The sequence below is a fragment of the Lycorma delicatula genome, chromosome 4 (genome assembly GCF_047948215.1).
Source record: "Lycorma delicatula isolate Av1 chromosome 4, ASM4794821v1, whole genome shotgun sequence".
Lineage (NCBI taxonomy): Eukaryota > Metazoa > Arthropoda > Insecta > Hemiptera > Fulgoridae > Lycorma > Lycorma delicatula.
Genome location: NC_134458.1, coordinates 56,852,435 through 56,871,363, shown reverse-complemented (window position 1 = coordinate 56,871,363; position 18,929 = coordinate 56,852,435). Strand labels below are relative to the sequence as shown.

General features: G+C 31.6%; 1 protein-coding gene across 7 annotated transcripts in view; it reads left to right on the top strand.

The window, feature by feature from the left end:
* HUWE1 (HECT, UBA and WWE domain containing E3 ubiquitin protein ligase 1) overlaps positions 1 to 18,929 on the top strand; it is a 299,081-nt gene that overhangs the window by 61,306 nt on the left and 218,846 nt on the right. For all 7 annotated transcript variants that reach the window (XM_075363006.1, XM_075363009.1, XM_075363005.1 and 4 more), the window contains exons 15-18: positions 1,662 to 1,838; positions 3,386 to 3,634; positions 5,372 to 5,569; positions 11,297 to 11,515. In XM_075363006.1, the coding sequence (XP_075219121.1) occupies positions 1,662 to 1,838; positions 3,386 to 3,634; positions 5,372 to 5,569; positions 11,297 to 11,515 (843 nt within the window). The remainder of the gene's footprint in view (positions 1 to 1,661; positions 1,839 to 3,385; positions 3,635 to 5,371; positions 5,570 to 11,296; positions 11,516 to 18,929) is intronic.

The window sequence follows — 18,929 nt, the reverse complement described above, 5'->3', positions numbered from 1 at the left end:
TTAAATTTTCATTATGTGTGTTTTTGTCTTTTTCATGTTTTTGGTGAACTGACAGAAAAAAGAAAATGTAAGATTTATTTTCACTCTTTTATATATATATCTATATATATATATATATTTGTGTACAAAGATATAACTAGGATAAAGTACGAATTTGTCCAATAATTAAGTTTTAAAAGTATTAATTAATGTACAATGTGTGACAAATATTTATTTATTTCTTTGCTGTAAAGAAATAAATATACAGTCAGCATACTATTAATTCATGTTCATTAAGTTCAGATGATATAAAAGGTAATCATTTTATTTCAGGTCATTTCAGACATTTTTAGTTGTCTGTTTTAGAACTGCCTGTCATTGCTCTTGGAAATTAAATTTTTTTTAAATTTTAACTTAATATTTAGCTTCTGTTTAAAAAATATCTGATTTTTTTTTCTTCTTGGAAAGTATTTGGATTCAAGTTATAAAACACTTTACGAGTGAGAATATGGTAATTTTTTATATGTGTGTGGAATGAGTCAGTTGCTGTTAGGCAGCCAGTATATGTGCTTAGTGCATTTTTCTTCCTTTGAAATGATGGACTGCACTGAATAACACTGTTGCAAAAAATTTTGTTACGCACTTATAAATTTATACAACCATAAGGTTTATACAAATTGAAGAATGATTTAACTGGTTTAAAAATGGCTGAACTTTACGTGACAGTGATTGATATACCAGTATGTGCCATCAGCAATTCTGATATCATTAATAAAGTGTGCAAGTTTGATTATGATGAGCCATTGGCTAACTGGCTGAAATGTTACTAATGTGGGTTTTGCAAAAACACTTTCAACAAATGATTTAGCTACGCTAGAATGGCCTGTAAAATTTGTGTCAAAGTTGCTTTCATATGAACAGAAAGAGCTCTGTCTTGAAGTTGTGCAGAATTATAGTTGAAAATTGTGATTTTGATTTCCATGGTAACTGGTAATGAGTTCTGGATGAATGAGTATGATCCAGAAACCAAGGCTGTCGTTTTAGCAGAAGTTTTCATCATTCCCAAGGCCAAAGAAAGTAAGACAATTGAGGAGTTAAGTAGTGAGTTGACTATGTTGTTTTTGCTAATTACAATTATGCTCCAAAGGCAAACATGTTTGTTAAGTGTCAAGAGGTTTACTGTCATCTTGTGGTATGGGTTTGGTGCAAGAGGCAGAACATGGGGGAGTCACTCAACACCTCTGCCCATTCTTTACATCTGATGGAGGATTTCTTCATCTTACAGTATTGCCAGGTCCATCAGGCTCCTTTCAGGCATGACTACGATTTCTGGTTGTTACCAGAGCTGAACACTCTCCTGTAAGAATCCTGATATGAGAATCAACAAGACAGTAAAAGAATGTCAGTGTATTTGACAGCTGATGTGAACAGAGGACTTCCAGAAATGTTTCCAGCAGTGGAAGAACTACTAGGCTAAGTCTTATAAAAAGACTACTTAAAGGGGATTAGAATTGGATGCCAGTATTAAGCTATTTTTCTCCTTGGTCTATGGTCAAATAATTTTTGTATAGTTTTTTTTTTGTAATAAAAATTTGATTAGTGTTTTAATGATTATCTTTTTTACTTTTTTTGAAATAGCTTTAGACTTATATTATCTGATATCTTACATTTTTGTGTTTCAGATGAAATTTGTTGATGCTATCTTAAGTAATAATTCAACAGATGATCATTGTAGAGAATTTGTGAATCAGAAAGGGCTGGTACCTTTATTGTCAATCCTAGGTTTACCAAATCTTCCTGTTGATTATCCTGTTACACTAGCAGCTCAGTCAGTTGCTTCAGTTTGTAAATCAATTTTGGTAAGTTACTAATGTTTTCTGTTATATAGTTTCCTCTTCTTTTTCTCATTTCTTAATTGTCTTAAAAAAAAAATTGGGTACAGAAAAGGAGCAACAGCACTTCAAGGTTTTTCTGTTAAGAGAATGATGCAGTTTTACTTTTCATTACACTTTTTTATAATGGCCTTTTTTTTATATGCTTCATTGAAAGGCTGTTAAAATTTGATTAATCAAATAATTAGTCTTCTCAAATAAGCAGTGATTTCAGCATGGTCAAAGTTTACTCATTTTCTTGTATGTTGTTATATATTAAGATGTTTTAATATTTCTTGATGGTTGATCTTTCACTTTTACTTGAAGGTTAGCCACTATACACATGCATCAAAATGTGGTTCATGCTGTATGGGGCTCCAGATCATTCCTCTAGACTTTTCTTGTGGGGCCATTTAAAGATGACACCTTAGGATACTGTAGAAGAATTGGGCCCAAGAATTTTAAATGGGATTGAAAGGATTTGTCAGATTCAGAGTCCAGCACTTGATGAAAAAAACACCTGGATGCATGTGTTCTGAATGAGGGCTGCCATTTTGAACAGCTACTGTAATCTGTTTTATTATTTGATACAATAATTTATTGTTACACAAATTTTAATTAGAAAAACAAAACAGTTTGTTTAATAACCAGTGTCTGTTCATTAAATGAAAAACATAAATTGCAAATTATTTTTCAGTAATATTAATTATTATAATATTTTCATGATTTCATCAATATTTTATTTTATAGTAATAATATTCAGTATTATTAAATTATTATACTCTATTGCATGATAACATTAATAAAATTATTCCGTTTGAGATTGTGTCAAGTTATTTAATTTTATTCTGGAGGAAATAAATGTTTCTTTAATCTAGAGTAATGAAGCGAGTCACTCTAGATTGAATTTTTGCCATAACTTTGTTATTTATGGAACAAATTTGAATAAATAAGGTATCATTATTTTTTTTCATAAAGCGCTTCACATTTTTTTTTTTTAAATATAACATTTAAATAAACTAGTGGTGGTAAAGATATTAACGATTAAAAAAAAGTTTACATGGCTGCCATTTTGAAAAGGATTGAGAGATCAAGCTTATTATTTTTATATAAATAAACCTCTAGCTAACATAGGCGTATATGAAATTTCAGCTCATTTTAAAAATACAAAATGACAGATAGCCATAAACTAAGCATTTCTGGACATATGTTAATATAAAATTTATTCTTTATTTCGTTGTGGGGGAACATTGCCTTAATTCTTGAAACTGTTTTTGCAAACATTCTGTTTATATATTTTATACATACATAAAGAAACCTTTTCCCCCTATTATTTTATAATCTATTTCATTTCACACTTTGGGTTTAGAGAGGAAGTACAATTTCATGTGCGCGTGCGTGCATATCTAAAGTTGTAAGAATACTGTTGACAATGTAGACAGCTATTTGTGACCTTGTAATGAATTTTATATAGTCCAATTATAACATTTTTTGAGTTATTACAAGAACTTATATGTCATAAATTATGTTTTTAGAATTTAGCCCATGAACCACAGGTTATGCGACAAGGCTTATCCCAGTTAAATGATGTGCTGATTAAGCTGATGCCACTTTATAAGCCTAGTGGTGACCATCCTGAAGGGTCGCTTCTGTTACATGAACTTGCCTCTGCTCCTAAACTAGAAACTGCGTTCTCTACTCCATCTGCAACACCTTTGCTTCATGCTGTCGCTGCTGCAAATGGATATGTTGTTATGTTTGTACATGTTTGCCGTACAGGTCAGGTATGTATTTTTTCTTTATTTAAAAAAAAAAAATTGTATATGCAATTATAGCCTGTAACTATAAAATTATAATAAAAACTAAATACATTCACTTAACTAATTTTATATGAAATACATGTTATAATTTCATTTGAAGGATCAGGACCCTCCTGCCGTGATTGGTAACTCACACTTGGGGGTCAAATTATATGGATTCTATTAAGAAGTGTCATGTTGTTTTATTGAATTTAGTATTTTCATTTTAATGTTCCTATTTTATTTGATTATGTCATTTGATAAAATTGTATTTTATTCATATCATCTTGTACTGTATGATAAAGGGGTTCTGCACAGTGTTATGTTAATTTTTATATTATCAGAATTTTAATTGATATGAAATATTGATGATTATCTAATGGAGAAGGATAGTATTTTTTATTTTACTTCAAAATAGATGTGTTTTATTATAAGTGTTTATTCATAATGACCTTTTTAAAATCCTTGTACTGGGTAGATGGTGTTGTAATAAAGAAACTTTAAAATTGGGAGTGAGGGTTAGTTACAGTATTACAGTATCAAAGATTCATTATAAAACGGTGGTTTGGTTCATTTTGAATCATCTTATATCTTTTACCACCGTGGTGTTTTTAGGGACTTAAGTCTCAAGAGAAAACATTGTTAAATGCAAAAATGTAATGCGAGTTCTTGGTTGGAAAATTATGTGTGACCTGGGAAAATTGCCTAAACGGTGAAAATCCTTTTTCTATATTGATCAAAAATACCCTCAACAGTGGATATTTACAAGTGAGTTTAGAACTCTGATAAATTATTAATTGAAGTAGAGAATCGCACAAAAAAAGTATTAACTGAAGTAGAGAAACACATATAGAAGGTATTAATTGAAGCAGAGAAACACACTTCAGAAGGAATGACCTTAAATTATACGAATCTCTTGCCAGAATTATATATTTCATCTGAAATCTAAAGGATCAGGATCATGTCCTTCTTTCTCTACTTTCATTAGTTAAATTCTTGTTTTTTGTTATTACACTGAAATCTCTCAGTATCTAGTGCATTTATTTGTCAAAAATTAGAATCAGTCAAAATGGCCACATGCATAAGTTGACTGGAGGCTATTCCTTAACTACAATAATTTACAAAATTTCATGAAATGATAACATCTAAATTGTGATAATAAGTATAGTATCTTCGCATATTTATCTTAGTATTGTTTTATATATTTATATTTTTAGCAGTTAATTTGGACTTAAACCATTATCTATTTTTGTAATTAATTGGGCATTTTGTGATGCTACTCTGATCAAGGTTTTACTGTGGTTTCCCTTGAGCCATCTGGTAAAATGCTTGAACAGTGTTTTTATCCATGGAGTAATATGTTTACCTATTCCTGACATTATTTATATAATGTATTATTATATATCTGTTCAGAATAAAATATTCATTTATTTATTGAATGATATATGTATTTTTATAGATAACAATTTTATGAAATTGGAAACAGTAAATTTTAAATATACTCCAAATGTAAATAAATAGTAATTTTTGTAATAGAATAGTTAATAAATAATTTTTAATGGTCTGTCTGTCTGTATATGTCTCTCTCTCTCTCTCTCTGTGTGTGTGTGTGTGTGTGTGTGCGCGCGCGCGCACGCGCTATAGTTGATTGTGTTGTTTAAGAGTTTTTAATTAGTAGTATATATGAGTCATTCTCATTTATACCTGTATGCTTCTTTTCAGCTTGATATACGGACAATATCTATGACACATTGGGGTTCAGAATTAGGATTGCATGTGTTGAGATTATTGTGTGAGCTATACACTGCTTTGGTATGGGAGAGCACTATACTTCTTGCTCTTTGTAGCGATGATGCATCAACTTCATCTAAATTTAGTAAGGATGACATTGACAAATTGTTTCCACCCGAGATGAGATTGGTAAGTTTTATTTTTTAATGTGTAATTTTGATTACATTTATATTGTGTATAATATTGCCAGGTAGTTGCTTTACAAAACCCTGTTACTCTGCTGGAGGGCTTTTCTTGTGTTGACTGGTTTTGTTGACTGTAATGTGATTGTCTTTTGACTGTTTCAATTCCTCTAAAAATGTTGGGATTTGAACAGCCAAATAAAAGAGGCAGATAGTTATTTTAATCCTCAAACTGGCAAGGCATTTTCAGTGCTTTCATCATTTGACAGTAAAAAGTTCATAAGGATTTTTATTTTTCAGCTCACAACATGAGTTATTAAACTATAAACCTTAAAAGAATAGGATAATTACAATACAGTAAACTCATGCTAATCTGAACCTGGATGATCCCTATCCTTGGATAATCTGGACCGATTTAAAAACATACGTATTAAAAATTTCAGTTCCATCATACATTCCTCAATATAAAAAATTAAACTTAATTCTACAATTAAATACATTGGTAGTAAATGTATATAGGCAATGTGCCATACAGGTGGCAATAAGGTGACTAATGACTTGTACTTATAATTATACTTAATTTAATGATTGATACAGTAGTACAATAAGTTATAGGATTTTGTATATACTGAAGCAATTCATCATTTACCAAAATAAACATTTCAAATATATTTACTCATGTACTGTTGTCAGCAAATGATTTTTAAGACCTCAGTTGAATTTGATTACTCCTTGTTTCTACATGTTCAAATTGAATAACTAACCTTGTAAGTTGTACAGTACAGTTTGGTTATATCTGTACTGTATGTGTAGCTTGTCTTTTCATCTTTTTTTTTGTTTAATTACTGTGCAATATTTGTTCATTTGAATGTATGTTTATGCAAACATGTTTTGTTTTATGTAACTGAAAATGGGGATGAAAATAAAAAGTGTAACAGTTTCTATGGTAGAAAAAATGAATGCGCTTAACCATATAGAATAGAAGAAAGATAGCCCCATAAAGAATAGAAGAAAAAGATAGCCCTCAATAAAGGAGTTGCAAACAGTTTCGAACTGGTAAAAAGCAGAGGCCATTGAAAACTTTTATGTGAAAATGGCCGCTAAATATAGTTTGGGAAATAGAACTATTCTAAAGAAATCCAAACATGAGCATTTTGGATGAGGCTTTGTATTTGTGGTTTTTGTTAGGAACATGACCAGTGGGTTCCAATCTCTGGGCCAATTTTACTGTCAAATTTCTTAAGTCATAATGAAGAATTAGGAGTTGAATTGTCATGTACCTCTCTAATGATGGTTGGTGAGGAAGGTGGAAAGAATGAAATGGTATATGCCTTTAAAAATCTGTGGCAAATGTCTCTCTAGTGACAGTATAGTGAAGTGTTTAAAAAAGATTTTTTTACGTCTTTGTTGAAGAAAATTTAATTGCTGAAGAAATATTAAATGCGGTCAAGACTGGTTTATGCTTTAGAATGTTGCCAACGAAAACAATGGCCCCAAAACTTGAGTCTTCAGCAAAAGGTCATAAATCTAGTAAGAAAGTGATACTTCTGCTCTGAAATAATGGATTAAGAAAATTAAAGTTGCCATTGTTACTTATAAGGAAGTCTGCTAGACCAAACCCAATAAAAAATGCTCTTGACATGAATGCTCTTCCAGCTAAATACACTTCCAAAAATCAGCTTGGATGAGTTCAGATATTTAAAAAAAATGGTTTCATAACATTTGTTCCCTTCATAAAATATTTGAAAGAAAAAGAATTAGAGGAAAAGGCAGTTTTGTTTATTGATAATGCTTCATGTCATCCAGCAAAAGAACATCTCAATTCCTCCTCGAGGGAGAAGAACCTTGCCTTGTGACATGTCCGGTTGCCACACCACCCTCTCCATTCCTAGCCATTGTTGGCTTAATTGGAGGACATCTTCTAGCCCTTGAACTGATTACATTCCACAGTCATCAGCCGGCCTCGGTGATCCAGCAAAAGAACGGCTGAGATCTAGTACTGTCTATATTAAATTTCTGTCCGCAAATGTTATTGCTCTTGTATTTCCACTTAACCAAGGAATTATGGAAGTTTTAAAGAGGTGATATAGAAAGAAATTGTTAACTTCAGTGTTTGAATAACAAGAGCTTGCCGTAAAACATATAAATCTTACAGGAGCTTTTAAAATAATCAATACAAGAAGCTTATTTATTTTTGTGCCAGCTTGGAATGAAATTGATGATGACCCTAATGATGAAAAGCTGGAAAAATGTTTGGCCAGGTGTCCCAATGGAGGAATCACACACTGTATCAAATTTCATTGATAGAGACAGCAACAACGTTAGCTTTGTTCAATTACTTTAAAAATTGGATGGCTGTTCAGCAGTAACTGATGGAAACATCGTTCCATGGGTAATATGTGATGATAACATTCGACATGAGGTCCTGAGTGAAGACAACATTGAGGAGGCTTATTTGTTTGGTGTTGTCCTCCTTGAAGTTTAGCCAAAATGATTGCTCGACATTATTTAAGATGTAACTTGTCCTAATCATTCTGAAGCCAAGGAAATGTTAGAGCAGTTAGTTACCTACTTTGATAGACAAAAGGACACGTCATCTAATGAATTTTTAATGTTAATAGTGTTTGCGAGATCGTACAGCCCACAAGCACTTAAAAAAATTAAAACAGAGAAAAACATTTATGATTTTATGAATGCACTGAAAACAAACTTTTTAAGAATGCACTGATTAACAGTATATACTGTATTTTTTGAAATATTTTTTTGAATGTTTCAATCAAGTCTTCTAAGTTTAGCGTTGTTTGTGATTTGTGTTCATTTACTGTACTGAACTGTATAAAGATTCATAAGCCTAATTTTTAAAATTACATAAGTAAAAATCAATTTTTGTTTAAGTACAGCAGTTTTAACATAGGTACATTTAATAACAGGTCAACAAAAAAAATTTGGAACAGATAAAAGTAGGTGAATTAGAATTATTACAATGCCTGTGTCGAACCATCAATTGTCCTTTAGATAATCTGAAATTTTGCTGATCTGAACTGGACGGTGCGATAGCATCAAGTCCAGATTTACACAAGTTTATTGTATTTGTAATTTCTTTTTTTTTACATTAAGTTATTTGAATGCAATTAATAGATGCTTGTTTTAAATTTTCAAGTGACACCCTGATTATAAAATTGTTTTCATCGTCACCAAGTATTTCTGTATAAATGCATTACTTACAAGCTGCTCCCAACATTGTTTTACAAAATAAAAACTTGAAAAGAACCTATGAACACAAACAAAAATGAACAAACCTGTATAATCAATAAACTACACTCACAATACACTGATTTCATAATTAATTAGACATCTGGGAAGGAAAAAAATAGGCAAGAAATATAGGATTGTACATTAAAATAGAATTCGTGCTATATAAAGATTTTAACCTAATAAGTGCAATCTGCAAGAAAAACTTCACGAAAATGACTGTTGAAATGAAAGACAGCAAATGTGATTTTGTAATGCTATTGAGATAACTGGGGATATCATTGTCACAAAACTGACCCTTGCTGATTCCAGGGTTTAAGGAGTTTGGTTTGTCGGTTGTTAATCCAACAAACCCAGACCTTTTTGTCAGTTGTTTATTATAAGTAGTTGAAAAAATTTGGTATTAATGTAGTAGACGATCTACAGCTGTAGTTAGTTCTTAGATGACGCCACGAAATGCTATTTTGAAATAAGAAATACATAATTAAATTTATAAATATAATTAACCAAACTTACCGTACGCTTGCTTTGCTTGCTAGTCAAGGTTAGTGAACGAAGCGAGCGTAGGTTAAGTTTGGTTAGATTATATTCTATTTAAATAAATAAAATAATAAATAAATAATTCAGATATGAAAATAAATATTTATTTTCGTATTTGAATACAGCATTTCAGTGTTGCCATCTAAGAACTAACAACAGAGGTAGATCGCCTACTACATTAATACCAAACTTTTATTTGATTGATATTGGAATATTTTTTTATAAGAAAGTGTTGTAAACTCTCCTTGAAACTCTTTTGTACTTAGTTTTTATGGTGGTAGAATCAAATTGTTATTTTTATTGATTACCTCCTACTTAGATAAGATTACTTTATAAAATACCTGCTGCTGTTGAAGCAGACATTCCAGCATATTATTTTGTGTAGAAATTTAATTTTTTTGTTGACAGAAAATTAACCTTTCAAGTTGTATAAAAATGGCAAATATTCTTTGAATAGTTATTGAAATTTCCACTTATTTATTTTTATAAAATAAAAATGTAATTAATTGTACAGGGTGTCCCATATAAAACGCAACCCATCAATCACTCATCCATGAAATTTCAAAGGTAAAGCTTACTCCCTTACTCGTTACTGAAATGGACTCGTCCAACATCTGAACATCGCGGCAACACAGTAGAACACTACCCATAGTAACAATGCAATCATAACGTTCAATGTATTGCTAGAGACAAGATGGTGTTTTCGCTAGATGAACGTGTTTTTATTGTTGAGTCGTACTTCAGTACGAAATCAGTGGTTGCAGTGCAAGATTTGTTTCGCCATAAGTACCCAGATAAACCAGCTCCTAACAAAACATCAGTATTAAGGTTAGTTGAAAAGTTTAGAGAGACCAGTTCTGTTAATAACAAGGAACACAAAAGATCTGCGTCAGTGTTGAATATAGATACAGTCACTGAAATCAAAGACCGATTACTCGCCTCCCCAAATAAATCGATCAGACGTTTGTCTGCTGAAATTAATTTGTCTAAATCAACTGTTCGTCGGGCGACCAAACAATTACAATTACGACCTTATCACATTCAAACGGTTCATCAACTTCTTGAGCCCGACAATGAAAAACGGCTACAATATTATCAATGGTTCCGTCGATTTCTGCGTGAGGGAATTAATTTTATGGATTCGTTATTTTTCACAGATGAAGCACGGTGTCATTTGGATGGCTACGTAAACAGCCAAAACAGTAGAATTTGGAGTGCTGAAAATCCCCACATTTATCACGAAAAACAATTACACCCGCAGAAGTTGGGCGTGTGGTGCGCGATATCGCAGAAGAAAATAATCGATCCTATTTTTTTCGAGTACACCATTAATGCAGAACGATATCAGGATATTTTATTTCAGTTCACTGCACTCTTGGAAGAGGAAGACAGACACTGCTGTCTACAACATGACGGTGCGACATCACACTACGCAGGTTCAACTTCTGATTTCGTCGAGGAATTCTTTGGTAATCGTGTTATCGGTCGAGGCTTGTGGCCACCAAGATCTCCAGATTTGACTGCGGCGGATTTTTTTCTATGGGGTTACCTCAAAGAAAAAGCCTACAGCAACAAACCACGAGCACTTGAACAATTGAAAGTCAGTATTGAACAAGCTGTGTTAAATATCCAGCCACAAACTTTGAAAAAAGTTGCAAGAAACGCTGTAAAAAGAATTGAAGCTTGTATTCAAGAAGATGGCGGCCACTTCCAACATTTACTCTAAATGTAAGGTAATGGATGGTAATAATAAAAATTACATTTACATTTACACCTGCCTTTTTATTATTTCAATACCTACCAATATAAGGTTGGGTGGCGTTTTATTTGGAACACTCTGTATATTGTAATTTAGACCTGTTTGTGATAAATAACTTGAATATTTGTTAATAGAATGTCAGTATGTCATTTCAATTAATATTTTGAAATTTTTTTTTTGTAGGTTGAAGATTCAAATGTAGATGCTAACAGTCATATGACCAGTGCTATGGAAGCATTAAGTACGGAACCTGGTCCTACTAATATGGAAGTTGATGATCAACAAGTCACAAAGAAAAAGGGAATTCCCAGTGCAATACAAATGAAATACATTAAACCTCTTCTTGGTGCTTCATCAAGATTAGGCAGGGCTCTTGCAGAACTGTTTGGTCTTTTAGTTAAAGTAAGTAAATTTTCCTTTTGTAGCACTTAGATTTAATTTTTTATAGATTATCTGCTGTGGCCTAGATGTGGGCTATGTTTTGATTGACTGTGGTCAGGTCCAGAATGTTTTGTTGATGTAAAACAGGACTCAGAACAAGTATATTTATTAAGTATGGTTAATTTTGGAGCTCATACTAGTTATTCTTTGGCAAAGTATTATTACATCTTTGAGTCAATTATATAAAGAGTTTGTATAAAATCTCTTCATACTAATACTTAACCTTTTGATGGCAATTAATGCTACTCTGCAGATTAATAAGGCAATGGTGATAATGGAAAGTATCTTTTGGAGCACGTTTCTGCTTCCTGACATAATATTCTCTTCTGTGCTATTTAAGTGTCTATAAGTGTTTATTGTGTTGTGCAAGAAATGTTAGAAATTGAAATAGCTTTTAAATTAAGTAGAAGTTAATCCTTTCTTAGGTTTGTTTTTGCATTATAAGTGTACAAATTCACATATTTGTGAGTTTGAATTTTTAAAGTAATTTTTGTGATGCAGAATAGATTTTTATTTATTATTTTTTTTCAAAGTTCTAATTTCTTGTGAGCTCTGTTTTATTAGTTCATGTAAGTGCTACAAATATCTGGCACCTATCTGGTTTTGCATGATGAGTTCTGTGATTCATACTCTTATAAATGTGTCAGAACAAATTGAAACAATTTTGTATGAAAGTGACGCTAAGGATTTAGATGACAATGATTTGAATTTCTATAAATAAGTAATAGTTCTTTGATGGTTTTATCAGTCGCAATCTACAAAAGAAAAAGTAACTTTTGAAAAAAATTTATAAAAATTGATTGCTAGTGGGTTAGATTTGTATTGTAGGGTCAATCCATTTGATGAAGTGTCCAAAAAAACAAGCTTGTTGCTTGACCAATTCAAAAAAAAATTGAAACTTACCCACTTGTTTCCTACATGTTTCAGGACCTTAAAACTATTGCTTTTAAATTTTTTATTTAAGCAGTTTACCTGTGGTGGCCATTTTTGTTATGGTGTACACACCTATTTTTGTGATTGTAAGGGTTTGCGGAAAAAATCATAACTAAAAAACTATTGGTCTTGAAAGGATGAAACAAAAAACAATTTTTATTTATATTTTTTCAAGGTAAAAGATTGGTCCAGTGATTTATTTACGTATCGCTTCTTTCTATGAGAAAATTAGCAGTAAAGTTGAACATGAAAAATGGTGAAATTTCTCTTTTTCAAGCGGCAGGGATGGCATATACAGTTTGCATTATTTTTATATGTAGGTATATGTTAGTAGTTTTACCATAAATAATATTATTGGTGATATACTTACCCCTAAATTTTTACAAATATTTGAAAACTAACTTTTTGAAAAAAAAAAACAAATTTTGGCTTCAAATAACTCTGATGGGGCTGGTGATAAAAATCCCAAATTTGCCCAACTTGCAGTGCTTTTGTAGATGTTTATGGCAAATAAAAATTCTTGTGTATTGTACTAATAAAAAAGTTATAACCTCTTAAAAATCATAAAAACTTCTTAAAAACGATACCATTTTGACTCACTAAATAAGTGCTTCAAGGGGGTTTCTTGTCTTCTTTGCACTTTACATTTTTTTAATATATTTTTTATATTTAGCCCCTATGTTGTTGAAGTTGACATTTTCAATATTTTTAAAGTATTTTTTTTTTTAAATTATTAATGACAGGTCATAATTTAATAACTTAACCAATTTCAGTAACCTAATACAGTTTTGATTAAAAAATGCTTGTAAAACTTATTCAAATTGAGATTTCAATGAGTAGCCTACATATTTTTTCAAGAAATCATTTTTATTTTTTAATTGGTTTATTTTTATAAACACTATCCAAGAAAAAATAAATTGTAGCAAAATTTTAGTTATTCCTCAATGAAATAGCCTGTTTTTGTAGCAATGAAAGTTTATTATTTGGTGTGGTTAACCAACAGCTTTGATATCTCTTCTGATAATTCTCTTGAAATTGTGTGAGAACGACTTGTCACTGTAGTTAGTTGAAGTGATGTCAACTTTCTCAGGACTTTGCAGATCAGTACCCACACTTTGCCTTGTTGAGACTTTTGAAATGATGTAAAAAAAGCCCAATTGGGTAAAAAAATGAACCTGCACATCATCATTATTGAGGCTAATATCTACCACTTTTCCTATCCACCAGTGATCATCATACATACAAGCAATAGGGAAAGTGATATACCTTCCTTCCTTAAGTGAAAGTGATACAATACTTGACACAGGATGGTCTTCATAGTCCTTGGAGTCTGAAGTAAAGTAACATCTTACAATGCCTTCTGACACAGGACATACTTATGGTAGCTTCTAGTACCAACAACTCTTTCACAGTAGTCAGAATGGTTTTTTTTTTAGAGTTTCTGAAATCTTAGCTAGATCTCATCTGATTTAATGAAAAAAAAAAAAAACACTCGGATGTTTTTCAGCTTGTGAGTATGAAATGAATACATTTCATCAACGTTTAGTATCTGACTTTGTAGGCTTGCCTTTGCTACTTCTCGTTTTATTAGTTCACACCATCACAGGCGTTTTTCCCATGGGATGATCCAAAGAGGTGCTATTCAGTTTCAAGGTAGAATTCTTTTTTGTGACTGCACAAATTAGCAAAATTCTTTTTATTTTTATGCTGACTTGAAGCACCATCAGTAAAATAGGTAAGTTTTTTAATGTTCTGATGTACTTCCTTGATATGGTCTGTTAAAACCTTTTGAAAGCAATAAAATGTTGCTGTATCATGCTTGAGATTTTGACACAGAATGGTGAGTTTTCAGCTTTTCCAATTTTTCCACTACTGATTTGAAAAACTCATCTTTGGTCTTAACAACACTAATCATTTCTGCCCTATCAGCTGTTACCACTCCTTGTACATTATTGTATCTGGCAACACATCATACTCTTCGGAAAAGTTGAGCTTGTCAAATACTGCCTGCTTACCTGGACATTTGGTGCAAACATTCTTCATACAGCTGAAGTAATCCTTGTCACAAACAAAGGTGTCTAATAAGTCCTTATAATCAACATTAAGTTTAAGACCATCAATCATGAGTTTTATGTTCTTGTGGTGGGGGCAGACAAAAACTGTTTGAGTCCCGGATGCACCAGCCAAGATACACCATTTTGGACGGAGTTTGCAGAACTTTGATCTTCCAATTTTTCCTCAGGGTTTTCACGTAAAGGAGACATACAATTCATTTAAGTTTATCAGAATAAGGCACTTTTACTAATGCAATTTAACACCATCAACATGTGTGGTAACACGATCCTTTTTACTAGGACATAGTCCTAGTATTGTCTGTCATCTTCATAAAATAACAACTTTTTTATTTGTGTCATTACTAATTCCTGTTTTATGTCTTTTACGTAACTTCAGTAGAATGCCTTGCTCATTAATTCTAGCAAGTCTAACCAAATGCTCAGACACATTGAACTGTGTTATTTTAGTTCTGGTCCAAGATTGGGGAAATAAATTGATTATTTTAACCTTAACTTCTTTAGAAGCAAGAACACATTTTTATTTTAGTTTTAAAATAAGATCATCTTCATGTGAAGAAGATTGAGCTGGATTTTAATTTTCAGAAACATATGAGTCAAAACACAATTTAAGATTCTTTTTTAATTTTTCAGATACCTTGCTTATTTTAAATTTTAATGCTGATGGCCTTTGATCCGTGCTTAATATTCTCAAGTTTGGTGGAGGTGATTCCAAAATGCTATAAGCAGCATCCAATTGTTCAATATTGTGATGTGGGGAAATGTATTGGTCATGGTCTTTGCATTCATATAGTTCTTTGTTCTGCTGAGAAAAAATACTTTTGAAACAGTTAACACAAAGAAACTTTCCAGGAACTAAATTTAAATTTGGAACAATGTGTTCCTTAAGAGCTTTCTCTAATGTTATTTATATTGTTTTTCTTAACTGTTTTTTTATGAGTTCTCAAATGGTCACAACAGAAATTTCCGTACAGGTGACTGAAATTTGACAAAAATGTTTTTCATGATATTTTTAAACACAAGTAACATCTGAATTAACATGTTAAAAAAATAAGTTATTGATTTTCATCACTAAATTCACAAATTTTAATGATTTCTTTTGGCATTGTACCCTACACTGTTTTATCACACTCTTCATTCACATAAATTCCTATGGAACATTGTTCTTCCATTGTTTTATGTGAAATTACTTGAAAATAATGTAAAAATTTAACTGATTTTAAAATTTGCAAATATAATATTAAGTAAACTTATTTATTTGATAAACACTTCCAAATACAGGATGAAATTTGAGACGCTCAATAAAGATGGGAACAGGTCACTGACTAATGTCAAACTGATCAGTTTGTAACTGCAAAGCTAAATGATGCAACAGGCATAAGTGAATATCTTTCAACATGAATTCTCTTGACGACTGGAGATGATTTCAAGTGCCTGTTATAATAAGAAAACTGCAGTTGAATGGTTCAAACAAGTCTATTTCAACTATAGTAATAAGTATAAAAATATTAAAGTGCCAAGAAGACAAAACCCCCTTGAAGCACTTATTTAGTGAGTCAAAATGGTATTGCTTTTAACAGGATTTTCATAATTTTTGAGAGGTTGTAACTTTTTTATTAGTAAAAACACAAGAAACTTTTTATTTGCCGTAAAGATCTACAAAAACACGGTGAGTTGTGCAAATTTGAGATTTTTATCACCAGCCCCATCAGAGTTATTTGAAGCCAAAATTTGTTTTTTTTTTTCAAAAAGTTAGTTTTCAAAAACTCATAAAAATTTAGGGGTAAGTATATCACCATTAACATTATTTATGGTAAAACTACTAACATGTACCTACATTAACAAAAATAACTCAAACTGTGTATGCCATCCAAAAAAGAAAAAATTACCAAAAGAGAAACTTCACCATTTTTCATGTTCAAATTTATTGGTAACTTTCTCATAGAAAGAAGGGAGATAAGCAAATAAATCACTGGACCAATGTTTTAAATTGCTTTTTGTTTCATCCTTCCAGCGCCAATGGTATTTAGTTATGATTTTTTCCGTAAACCCTTACAATCACAAAAATAGGTGTGTGCACTGTAACAAAACTGGCCGCCACAGGTAAACTGCTTTAAATTAAAATTGAAAAAAAATAAAAAAATAGTTTTAAGGTCCTAAGACACGCAGGAAACAAAGTGGGTAAGTTTCAGTTTTTTTTTTAATTGGTCAAGCAACCATCCTTGGGTCACTTCAAATTTTACTGGATTTCACCCAGTATGCACTATCTGTATATGGTACTTTTGGGGGGGATATGTATATAGTTTTAAATATATTTCTACTTAAAAGAAATATAATGTAATTTGTGTTGCTTTTTTTACTACTTAATTTGTTGTGCATAATTTAGTGAGATAATGTAGTTAATGTCACACTGTAATGATTACTGTATGCTTACAGGCATGACAATTTTGAACTCTCTTATGCTTGGTAGTTTTACTTCCAGGTAGCAAAGAATATTTGAAAAGATGCTTGTCTATAATATGAATAATTGCTATTTTTGTATTCAGACTGATAGAAAAAGTTTTTTCATAGGGAATATGATTTCATTTGTATGAATTAGAAATGCCAGCTTTACCCTCTTAGCATCTTGGTCCTGATAAGTAATCTTCCGCCTCCATTGGGTATGAAACAGTGACTGTGTGTGGATTCATTGGCTGAGCCAGCCCAAGAAACCAAGTCCCTTACATCCAGTTCCCTACATCCTTGCAATGAATGTAATATGTCTATCCAGAACAAACACTCAGGGAATAAGTGATATTTTTTCGTCTTCAGTCATTTAACTGGTTTGATGCAGTTCTCAAAGATTCCTTATCTAGTGCCAGTTGTGTCATTTTGGTATACCCTCTACATCCTTCATCCCTAACAATTTTCTTATATTTTCCAAACGTTGCCTGCCTACACAATTTTTCTCATCTACCTGTCCCTCCAGTATCAAAGCAACTATTCCAGGATGCCTTAAGACATGGCCTATAAGGCTGTCTCTTTTTTTAGCTATACTTTTCCAAATGCTTCTTTCTTCATCAATTTGCCGCAACACCTGTTCATTTGTCACTTTATCCATCCATCTGATTTTTAACATTTCCTATAGCACCACATTTCAAAAGCTTCACTTTTTTCTTCTTAGGTATTCTGATTGTTCAAGTTTCACTTCCATATAAAGCTACGCTCCAAACATATACTTCCAAAAAACCTTTCCTGATGTTTTTTATGTAAACAATTTATATTTCTGACTGAAGGCTTGTTTTGCCTGTGGTATTCGGCATTTTATATCGCTCCTGCTTCATCCATCTTTAGTAATTCTACTTCCGAAATAACAAAATTCTTCTACTTCCGTAATCTTTTCTCTTCCTATTTTTACATTCAGTGTTCCATCTTCATTATTTACATTTCATTACTTTCGTTTTGTTTTTGTTTACTTGCATTCTGTAGTTCTTGCATAGGACTTCATCCTTGCCATTCATTGTTTCTTATAAATTTTTTTTACTCTCGGCTTGAATTACTATATCATAGCATCTTTATCTTTTCACCTTGTACTGTTACTCTTTATCTAAATTGTTCTTTAACATCATTAACTGCTAGTTCTATGTAAAGATGAAAAAGTAACAGGGATAGGGAGCATCCTTGTCAGACTCCCTTTTTTACTACAGCTTCTTATGTTCTCAAATATTACAGTTGCTGTTTGATTCTTGTAAATTTAGCAATTGTTCTCCTATCTCTGTATTTGAACCCTAATTTTATTAAAATGCTGAATATTTCATTCCAGTCTACGTTATCTAATGCCTTTTCTAGTTCTATAAATGCCAAATATGTTGGTTTGCTTTTCTTTTCTTTAATCTTCCTTCTACTATTAATCTGAGCACTAAAATTGCTTCACTTGTCCGTAAACTTTTCCTGAAACCAAATTGGTCCTCTCCTAACACTTCCACTCTCCTCTCAATTCTTTTGTACAGAATTCTAGTTAAAATTTTTTATACATGAGTAGTTAAGCTAATTGTTTTGTATTCTTAACATTTATCTGCTCCTACTTTCTTTGGTATCATGACAACACTCTTGAAGTCTGACAGAACTTTCCCCTTTTCATAAATATTACCCACCAGTTTGTGTCATCTATCTATCGCTTCCTCACTGGCAGTGTGCAGTAATTCTGCAGATATCCCGTCTATCCCTGTAGCCTTTTTCCCATTTAACTCCTTTAATGCTCTATTAAATTCCAATCTCTGTATTGTATCTTCCTTTTGCTCTTCTTCTTCTATAACACCAGTTTCTGATTCATTTCCTCTATAACTCTACAATATACTCTACCCTCAACCACCTATCAACTTTTCTTTTGT